Below are 11,434 nucleotides of genomic sequence, written 5' to 3' on the forward strand. Positions count from 1 at the left end.
ACTAAAGGTCCGATTTGCTAGAAAGGCTTTTACCTTATATGAAAAAAATGAGATAAGTGGAATTATCTGTCTTCTACTACAGCTTAATTGTTTCATCTTAATTCATAACCAGCAGCTGTGCTCAAAGCTCAATAATGCCCTTTTGAGCATACTGGAGTTGTTGTGTTAGAATGAATATAAAATTTAGGAGGCATCTAATAAGAAGTCAGTCAAATGGCTCTGTAGAAAAAAATTAGGGTACTGTGAAAGTACTTTAATTCGTGGGTATCAATTTTCGTGGTTTCAGCAATATTTACATGTTCGTGGGTTTTTAAATTCGTGGATTTAAGTTTTCTAAAAAAAAAATTGAAAAATTAAAGCCTATAGAAACGAAGGTTACAAATAGTCTGGATTGAAGGAAATTGCAAAGTAAACATTGACCCGTGTAAATCGTAGTGACAACACTAATTAACCCAAGATAAAGTGATCAACAGATTAAGGGCCATCAAAGGTGTTAATTTGGCCATTAACATGTCACCTACAGAAATCAGTATCATAAACAAATGCTATAAACGATCTTGAATTGTCAAATAATTCTTATTATAATCAAGCCTAGCATGACATTTTTTATTTCCCATATGTTCGAGAACTATGACGATATAAAATGAACACTTTATCATACTGACATATCAATACCGGAAATCTGATTTTCATCGAAAAAATATATTTTTATGGGAATTAAAAGATCAAAAGTTGTACAGTTTAGGTTATTAAAGATTAAATGGGTATAATCCTGCATGCGGCTGTAGTTCTGTGACTGCTATTAAAGTATTTCAGATTCGATGTTATTCAAAATAAAATCTCTATATTATATTGATCAGCAGTCAAACCTACATGGGGATCTTTCCATGTCTTGATTTGGACAACGGTTGATTTATTTCGTTGGACACTTAAATTCGTGGATAAAGTCATCCACGAAAACCACGAAAATTGGTACCCCACGAATAAAAGTACTTTCACAGTATCTAATGGAAAGTGGCCACTTAACAATGAAATGGTATTATTTTATGCGAAAATTACTTTTGGTTGTCAACATTATAGACAAAGAATGTTCTAGTGTTTGAATCAAGAAGACACTAAGGTGGGAGTTATCTTGCAAAGCTGCCAACTATTTAGGAATGAGCTCAGTGTATTAATTTACCAATGCATTTCTGGCAAACTTTTTCTTTTGTCCAAGAACTTCTTTTAATTCTTCATATTTTGGTCGTAGTAGTAGAACATCTTCACTTGCAGCCTTTAATTGCTCTTGAATACTTTTTTGTTGATTAACAAATTTGTTAACATTATCCTAAAAAAAAAGTAAAACCTAATTACTGTAACACACTATCACTGCTTTTAAAATATTAGTTTAATAAAAATGTGTCCATAGTACACAGATGCCCCAATCATACTATCATTTTCTATTTTCAGTAGACAGTGAAATTGGGTTAAAAACTCTAATTTGGCATAAAAATTAGAAAGATAATATCAGAAAGGACATGTGTACTAAGTTTGAAGTTGATAGGACGTAAAACTTCATCAAAATCTACCTTGACCAAATACTTTAAAAACCTGTAGCAAGACCAGCAATATCTAACCATTTTCTGTCAAATAGGGTACCCCATTCACATCCTCTTTTGTATATCTCTTTGGTCAATTGTATTTGAAAGATTTAATAGCAGTAAATCCTATAACTAAGTTTATACATGTTCAAATCTTTTGGAATACCAAATTATTGCAAGTAATAAAAAAAATCAGTATAACCTTTGCTTCTTCCACTTTCTGTTCAAATCTTGGCATTCTAGCTTTCTCTGAATCATGCTCTCTAACCAAAGGTTGTAATCCCTAAAATGCATTACATTTGATACTGTTCAAATTTTAATGTATATATAAGTTTTATAAAATTTCCATTTGTAGTGAACATAAGGTCAGGTCAACCTGGCTGAAACCAAAAATGTTTCATGTTCAGTAAACTATTAAATCTAGGTTGATAATAAAAATGTTGACTAAGCGTAATGGTTTAATATTGTGAAAGTTGATAGACTTTCTAAGACATTTCATAAATGTATTTCAAACAAGAATGTGCCCATAAATGGGGCATAAAAGTGTTCAATAGTTATAAACTTTTGGATTTATCCTTTTCTTAAAATACTGTGGTAGTTACAACTTAAAATGGATCAAATGTTCAACAAAATTATTCATTGACAAATCTTCCTTTAGTTATTACCTTCTCTTTTTCACTAACAAAAGCCCAAGCCATGTCTTCTTTCAATCTATCAATTTTCTTCTTTAAGTCATCTATTGCAGTCAAAGATTTAAACTTCTGTTCCCAATCTAATACTTCTTTTTCAAGTTTCGGAAGCATCTACAATAAATATATGTCAATTTTTATTAGCAGCTACTAAGTAATATCAACTCATAGGCTTTTGTATAGACATGACATCATCATCATTTCTACCCTTATGCAATTAATGTAACTTGTTTGACAGGGACATAGAAATTTATTAAGTTGTCTAACAAAAATATATATCCATTTATCTCAAATATTCTTTTGATAAACAATTATGTGTCCAAAGTACACGGATGCCCCACTTGCACTATCATTTTCCATGTTCAATGGACTGTGAAATAGGTAAAAAATATAATAAGGCATTAAAATTAGAAAGATCATATCATAGGGACCATGTGTACTAAGTTTCAAGTTGATTGGACTTCAGCTTCATCAAAAGCTACCTTGACCAAAAACTTTAACCTGAAACTCGCACTTCCATTTTCTATGTTCAGTGGACCGTGAAGTTGGGGTCAAAAGTTTAATTTGGCTTTAAAATTAGAAAGATCATATCATAAGGACCATGTGTACTAAGTTTCAAGTTGATTGGACTTCAGCTTCATCAAAAACTACCTCGACCAAAAACTTTAACCTGCAGCGGGACAGACAGAAGAACGAACAGACGGATGAACGGACGCACAGACCAGAAAATATAATGCCCCTCTTCTATCGTAGGTGGGGCATAAAAAAGAAAATCGATACAACATGTCCTACAACAAGAAAAATCTATATGACTTGCAATACTAAGTCTTCTTTGAGAAACAATACATTTCTCTCCCCAAACCCTGAACCCTACCCCCTGGAAAAATAAGATCTATTGTGTTAACCTATAGTTGCAATAATATCTCTAAATTTTTTACTAATCTTAATAATTTTTGTCACTGGCAATTGTAAATTTTAGAAACCATATTTCAGCTTCATCAGTTAATCACTTTGTAGCTTCCAACTAGAACAAACAGTTAGTTACACTAGTTATTTTTGGAGCCCTTTATAGCTTGCTGTTTGGTGTGAGCCAAGGCTTCATGATCTGACCTATAATCTGGTATACTTTAATAAATGGTGACATGGATGGAGAGTTGTCTCATTGGCACTCATAGGACATCTTCTTATATCTACAGAATCACAAATAATTTGAAGGAAACTTCAAATGATTTTTTTTTATAGTTTATTCTATGAAAAGCAATACAGTTAACTTGTCCCATTAGAAAAGCATTGCATTTGACTTATCTTCACAAAATAATCCTGTAGGACATGGCCTTCCTTTAAATAGCATTTAAATGATTCTTAGACAAAAGCTGAAAAGTTTTAACAAGATATGAACATTTCTTTATGATGCTTGTGTTACCTGTTCCTTTTTCTCAATGACCTCTTTAGTAACCTCTCGATGTTGATCAGCTGTCTGGTAATCAGCCTTCATTTGTTCTAGCTGTGTGGCCTTTAGGAAAAACTGTCAGTAAAAAAGTTCAAAAGTTACATTCAAGTGAATTAACTACAAATATTGTTAAATAAGTTACGATTATTTAGCCTCATTTTTTTTCAAATAAAAGGTTAAAGAGAGGCGGATTTAGGGGGGGGGGTCTTGACGTTGCTTATATAGGGAATCACTGAAGCGTGACTGGATCGAGCCCCCTCTTATGTCAGTCAGTGGGCCCCCTCTTATGAACATATCTGGATCCACCACTGTTAAATACTTGTGCTCATGAGGTTGGTGTCATATAGATCTGAAAATTGCTAATGTTACAATTCAGAGCTCTCATGCTGCTGACAAAGCACAAATTGTGACAAACAAAAATAGCTCAAATAGTCTCTCCTTTTATTTAATACACGACTTTGAGGATACATATTCCTGTTTGCAATAAAAAATGCATCTCTGTCATAATTTAAAATACTGCTTATATTTTTTATTTGTTGATTAAGCTGATTACCGTTACATCAAATGAACAATAATATTTGGTAATACCTGTCAATCTTTCAATAATTTGTCCATACCTTATACTTATCATGAGGACTCTTTGATTTGTCCATACCTTATACTTATCATGAGGACTCTTTGATTTGTCCATACCTTATACTTATCATGAGGACTCTTTGATTTGTCCATACCTTATACTTATCATGAGGACTCTTCGAATTGTCCATACCTTATACTTATCATGAGGACTCTTTGAATTGAGGAAGTGACGACTTGTATCCTGATTTAAAATTGACACAGGATTATCTACTTGTATGTTGAACTGGTCCAATATACAATTCAAATCTTCTCTTTTAGAGGATATTATTTTACCTGAAAAACACAAATGGCCATTTTCATATAAAGCGTATCAATGAAGAGTCTTTTTTACAGATCAAAGAACATTAAAAAGTAGAATCCTTTTTGGGTTCTTTATATCATAAAGTAACTTTGAAACAATTTGAACATGTTCACTTCTTAATACTAATAATACTATAATAACCTAGCAACATTAAGCAATCTGATATTTTGAATTGAAATGAGAAATCATATTTAGGTGCAGCTAACGATAGAGAATTTAAGTTATTATGGCAGGTTCTTTTTATTGTTCTTGGAAACATTCTATTTTACCACATCTGAAGAAGAACACTTGTCTATCCCAAATTCATGTATTTGTTTTTGATGTTATATTTGTTATTCTTGTGGGATTTTGTCTGATGCTTGGTCCGTTTCTGTGTGTGTTACATTTTAGTGTTATGTCGTTGATCTCTTCTTATATTTAATGCGTTTCCCTCAGTTTTAGTTTGTTACCCTGATTTTGTTTTTTGTCCATGGATTTATGAGTTTTGAACAAAGGTATACTACTGATGCCTTTATTTTGCATGCTTTTCAGGAGATTTATTCACCAGACCACAGCCTTGGAGATTTAGACTCAATAAATCTTACCATCTTTGGACTTGATTTTATAACCACTTCCTCCATCTTTTGTAAATTTTCTCTCCACAATAATTGTATTGCCATATTCAGCAGGTTTATATGCATCAGCTCCTCTGTTCCGTAGATGAATCTCCAATTCAGCAGTTCTAAAATTAAACAATAACTACTATTTCAAAGACATTGACAAACTTCCACATAGTCTCTAATAACGAAAGCCTATGTATTTTTAATGGAAAACCAAAAAAAATCAATTTGAGCAACACTTTTATTTAATGCATAACTAGGTATGGTAAAAAGTAATTATACCAAATGGTGTATATATGAAAGTAAATACAAAGTATATGTTGTGTACCACACCTAGTTCATAAAATACTTATTTTGTACAATACTAAGTCATGCGCCTTTTATCTAATATTTTTAATCTACAACCTACCTGTATGTAAACGATTGATTATATTAAGCTCTGAGTGAAGACAACGGGATACATCATAATTATATCCAGGTTTAATAATGGAAAAGACCAAAAAATAATTCACATTTCATTGAAAGTAAATAAGATGTGAGGACAAGCAGTATTGTAGATGTCACAGTTGTGAGGGTTAGGCACACATCTGTAAGTCTCACCACTCCTCCTTGTCTGATTAAAAAAGAGAAGCCACTTTGAAAACAATGTTTATCCATGGATAAGGTTCGTGTGGACTGTGGAAAGTCATGATTCAGAGAATTCCTTAAAAAAAAAGCTTCAATTGTTTTATATATCATCTTCAAATTTCTCAACCCAAACAGGTATAAACAGACTTCAAACCACAAGCTAAACATTCAATGCTTGTTAAAAAAAAAAGAGTTTCATGTAATTCCATGCTATTTTAGAATTATGTTTCATGTTGAGAAAAGAATATGTGGACCTTTTCTCAGGTCTGTACCACTTCCAGATAATGCCAAGTCAAATGCAATATAAATATTTGTTGATGATTTTTTTCAATAATATTAAACTATACATACTGTTTTCCATTTTTAATGAAACTTTTAATTGTTGTTCCTCTACTGGTTACTGAAGCTTTTCCACCCAATCCTACCACTAGAGCTGTTACTATTGCACTTTTGCCACCTTAAAGATAAATGTAACAAAAAAATCTTCATAAAAAAAACAAATTTAACCTCATAACTTTAATAACATAATCTTTATAATAGTATTGGAAAACATATTTTAAAATTCAAAATGTACATTTATAAATGGGAAGGCTTTTAACTCTACATTTGTCATTTTTCTGCCTACATTAGTTTCACAGATAAAGACATGTGGTCCTGAACATTCAAATCAGATATATGTTAAAAACAATGTTACCAGAATTTTTGTTAACCCATTCACTCAATGTTTCCAGTTCTCAAAACCAATGGATGCTGGCCTTTTAATTAATCATGTTACAATGATGTGGTCAAAACAACAACACCTGAATACAATAATAATATCACTTACTCCCATTTCTGCCTACTACAAAGTTTACATGAGGTCCTAATCGAACATCCAATCTACTATGGCACATAAAATTTTTCATAGAGATCCGTTCTATAATTCCTATGTCAGCTTCTCTCTAAAATGAAAAAAATGTGTCACAGTAATTTGTTAAAGATTATCTAGACAAACTGCATAAAGTCCACATGTCATAATTGACCACAAAAGAAGAACTATTCACATATTCTTAGATTTCATCATATCAATAGATATAGGAAGATGTGGTGTGAGTGCCAATGAGACAACTCTCCATCCAAATAACAATTTAAAAAGTAAACCATTATAGGTTAAAGTACGGCCTTCAACACGGAGCCTTGGATCACACCGAACAACAAGCTATAAAGGGCCCCAAAATTAATAGTGTAAAACCTTTTAAACGGGAAAACCAACCGTCTAATCTACTAGATTGATGATTTTTTTTAATCCATGAAGTTTTTATAAAACTTATCTAAATATAAAAACAAACAACAGGGTGCAATAAGGTCTTATTTGGCCTAACTTTAAACTCAAATTTTAACTTTTTGTTTAAGATTTCAATATTTACAAATGTTTAATGAGATTAACATCGTTGTCTCGACTTTTCATCTGGCCCTTCCACATTTTTTGGTCAAAACACATGCCTTTCATTTTATTTTTTATTTTTGAACTTGATTTGAAAAATGTAGAGCACTGTGATGATGCAAGTACCATGAATTGTCATATATATCATAATCCAATCCTGTTTTTCTTTGATTTTGACTTGACTTAATAAATATATATCTGCTGAATAAAACTTACTGTCTGAACATCAAAATCAGCTTGTTGAGTTAGATTGAAGTCATCATCATCATCACTGTTATCCTCCACCTTTCTGTCTTTGGTTCTTTTTTTACTTGGGCCAGAGTCTTCATTATTTTTTCTCTTACTAGCTTTCCCTTTGGATTTCTTATCATACAGTCTACAGAGAAATAATAGTTTTACATGATTATTTGAATATCTGAGAATGCATGTAACCTATAATATTCTAACTTCTGTGTGTAATTCAAGTCACTCACATCAGTATTTTTATCTATTCATTGATATAATATTAATTCTATAGAAGAAAAAGTCCAAATAAAAGTAACACAAGAGCAACATCTGTGCTGTGATGCAACAACTACACATATTATTCATATAATACATATTTTTGAAATCTGCCCCATTCAGGAATAATATTTTTTAGAAGTGAATTGTATATTTTCGACAAATACTTCAGACAAGCAAAATGATTAAAATAACTAATTGGAAAGATTTGAAGAGTAGTATCGACAAATCACAGAGCTCCAGATAAAGTGCGTCTTTGAGTGATCATGCAATGAAAATAATGGAAAACCCAATGCAATTGCCCATGTTGCAGCGTTCTAAAACCCAATTCATGCAAAGACAAACCCAATAATTTGTCAAAACCATGAGTTCTTAAGACTTTTGGTTGCTATCATTAGTGTTATTTACCTAGTCGTCACGTCAATCTATTTTTGCAATATTGAAAATTGGAAATGTCCTTTCGTTCTAAAAATAGAGCGTTGAAAGGGTCCCTGTTGTAATTTTCCGTTGCTTAAAAAGTACATGTGGTAATGAAAACATTTTGATCTTCTCTGTCTTTATCAAATTCAAAGTGCACCATCAAAATCTCTGTCTTATATTGGGGAGGAAGGGGGGGGATTTAAATTTGTAATTCTGGAAAACTCAATGGGGTGTATTAAATTCTATTATAATCAGAAACAAACTACATATATTAGGCATTTCAAACATACTTTATTGCCTTAACCCTTTCGCCGAAGGGTCCCGGTTTACTGGGATTCACGCTTCAGACAGCTGACGATGAGTCCCGCTTTACTGGGATCGGAATACCTCTTTTATATTTCCCGCTCAAACAGTGCAAACATGAGTTATCTTTCTTTGATAAATAACCTGGATGAAAGTGTAAACATGGCGGTTCCGTTTGTTGAAAACCGTGTCAAAATCAAAGGAAATTTACAGAATTTACGAGAAATTAAAATGAGGGAACATTTTTTTTGAAAGAATATGGAAGAGTTGAAGCCAAACTAGTATACTTTTTTGACATAAAATATCGTTTTATGTACAAAACACTTGGAATGGACATCGACCAGAGTGAGGAATTTTTACAGCCTCATATATTTTTTTGGAAATCTTGCCGTTTTGAGTTAAAAAATTACAATCTGGGGTGAAAGAGCCGAATTTTGAGAATTTCATCTAGATAATGCCTAAAATTTGAAAATTTGAATATTTAATGAAGAAAACATTGTCAAAACATGAACAAAAATGTGAGCATGGTGTTAGTGAATGTAATAAATACACAAATAATTATAAACAAATTTTTATTGACATTTATCATGAAGATCTCCCACTTGAGTAATAGTAGCCAGGGAAGCCATCGTCTCAGAGTAGCTTCTGTCCGGGCAGCAATCGATGAAAGGGTTAATGAGAACACTAAAGACTTTTAATAAGTACCTGCAGTAAAATTACCCTAGGGCCTAAGAATATCAAGTGGGCCTTGGAAAAAAGTTTTGGACCCAGGTTGGCCCCTAGAGAAAATGTTCAGTATTGTTCCTGAATGTATCGCTGTTTTAAGTGTAGTATTTTTAACTGACATGCACAAATTATTCATTTAACTAATGAAAACATAATAATTCTTCAAAATGCCACTGCGCTCTGCATTGCAACTTAACCTTTAAAAGACCCACCATGCATCAAAAATTTTCTAGGGAAGACTGAGCTAGTAATATATTTCCTTGGTCCCTGTTATACTGTTACCTAAAATAATGTTAATAATTTTTCATCTAGTTAAAAGCTAAAAGCACAGGAATCGGAAGTTCTATCAATAAAATCTACTGTCAATATGTCAAAAGAGCTTATCGAGAAGCTCTATTGATAGTCAACTTTATTATTTACAGAATTTTATTGATAGAACTTCCGATTCCTGTGCTTAAAATGACCCAACCCGCTCAAGACTGCTAGTTGAAGACTATGTTTGGCATGCCCTGTTTGAAATATCAATCATCGTGTTTAATTGCCCTTTTCATGATTGGCTTCCTGCCCTTTTGAAATCCTAACTGGAAAACTGTGTTACTTTGTGCCCCTGACCTACATACCTGCCAACTTTCACGATTTAGGCGTGTACTTCACGATTTTGACCCTTTGTCACGATTGCACGATCGTGTTCCTTAAAAACCCTCTAAAACACGATTTGATGAAAATCTACACGAAAAATATTGTTGTTCCCGATTTTGAACTGTGTCCAATGGAGGAATTCGTGTTCAGCCAATCAAATTGTGTGTTTCTCATGATCAAATTAATCAGCCAATCAAAAACGTTTTCTCTCAAGATTATTTTAACATGCTAGATATTGAACTTTTGTTGTATTCCCTGTTAGTAAAAACGTGAACATGGCAAATGATTTTTCAATTGCAAGGAGGTTCTTACACAGAATAAGAATAAAAGCATGGCTGATTGACAAACTTCAATGATGCAGTACTACCATGAAGATAATAAATAGTAGTTTATTCACTAATTTATTGACATTACATGTACACTTGCTGTAACATAATTTTATTTATGTATTCAATCATTTAAAGTATAATGTACTATTCATTATTTTTCACATGGACCCCCCCCCCCCCCCCCAATTTTCCATCAACATGAGGAATCCTTTAAATGAGGGACTACCCTTAGTCAAGGGATCACTCTTGTAAAAAATAAAATCGAAAAATGTAGATTTATTAATTTAAATGGGAAATTCTGACATTATATTTGGAACAGCTTTTCTAAATGAAGAGTCCTATTATTTTGAATAATAAAGAAGATATAAGGCCATGAACATATCAAAATTCTTGGACATGTGTTGACCATATAGTACCAGATAGATCATAAGATGTATTGTTCTTTGGGAAAAGTTTCTTCAAATAATATGAATGTGTGTTTTTAATGTCCTAAGATTGAGGGGGGATCCCTAGGTGTTGTTCCTAACCTGATAAAGGTCCTTCTTTGTGTATAATTTTTAATTGGAAAAGTCAACAACAATTTAGTATCCTTACACATGAAAATAATTCCTGGTCTTACAGCTACATGTTCATATTTTCTGCTGATATATTAACTTGAATCATGCAAATAAACTTAAGAAAAAGGCATGTAAGCTCATCTTACAAATATGACACTTTTTCTAGACTACAAAACAGCACGCGCAAAATAATAGTCGCAAATAATTGTAACCTTTGAAATTGTTGTCGCGCGGTAAAACCCCCATGGGCATTTTCAAAAGTTGGCAGGTATGGACCTATGACTGTAGACGTAGTGTGGATATATGTAACTTGAGACAAAAAGTTGAGCAAGTACGACATGCAAAATTTTATAACCATAATGGATATGAACATATAGCTGCACATATTATATTCTCTCAATTTGGATTTAATTAAAAATTATATAAAAACAGAGCCCTAAAGTATAACTGTGTACATAAATACTCTATATTGTCATACACTTCATCATCAGACATCTCCATCTCTGTTGACTTCTAAAAATAGCGGGAAATCTTCGTCTGCTGAACGTTTAAAAATATCATGACTTTTCTCAAACACACATTTCACCCTGATTTAAATATTCAAAGGGGCTCACTTAAGGTTATCGTGTTTGTAATCCAATGTTTGAATTT

At 32.3% G+C, this 11,434-nt stretch overlaps 1 protein-coding gene across 4 annotated transcripts in view; it reads right to left on the bottom strand.

Annotated features, from left to right (window-relative positions):
* Positions 1–11,381, bottom strand: part of LOC134695124 (structural maintenance of chromosomes protein 6-like) — a 31,908-nt gene extending 20,527 nt beyond the window's left edge. For 2 of the 4 annotated variants that reach the window (XM_063556316.1, XM_063556321.1), the window contains exons 1-10: positions 11,247–11,345; positions 7,525–7,684; positions 6,712–6,826; positions 6,237–6,342; positions 5,244–5,380; positions 4,489–4,631; positions 3,693–3,794; positions 2,246–2,383; positions 1,783–1,863; positions 1,181–1,327 (exon numbers count right to left, since the gene is read on the bottom strand). In XM_063556316.1, coding sequence (XP_063412386.1) covers positions 1,181–1,327; positions 1,783–1,863; positions 2,246–2,383; positions 3,693–3,794; positions 4,489–4,631; positions 5,244–5,380; positions 6,237–6,342; positions 6,712–6,826; positions 7,525–7,684; positions 11,247–11,284 — 1,167 coding nt within the window. In that variant the 5' untranslated portion in view covers positions 11,285–11,345. Of the gene's footprint in view, positions 1–1,180; positions 1,328–1,782; positions 1,864–2,245; positions 2,384–3,692; positions 3,795–4,336; positions 4,388–4,488; positions 4,632–5,243; positions 5,381–6,236; positions 6,343–6,711; positions 6,827–7,524; positions 7,685–11,246 lie in introns of those variants that run through there. The other 2 variants (XM_063556329.1, XM_063556339.1) reach the window with 2 other exon arrangements.
* Positions 11,382–11,434: the final 53 nt, after the last annotated feature.

Source organism: Mytilus trossulus, chromosome 1 (genome assembly GCF_036588685.1).
Source record: "Mytilus trossulus isolate FHL-02 chromosome 1, PNRI_Mtr1.1.1.hap1, whole genome shotgun sequence".
In the NCBI taxonomy this organism is placed as follows: Eukaryota; Metazoa; Mollusca; class Bivalvia; order Mytilida; family Mytilidae; genus Mytilus; species Mytilus trossulus.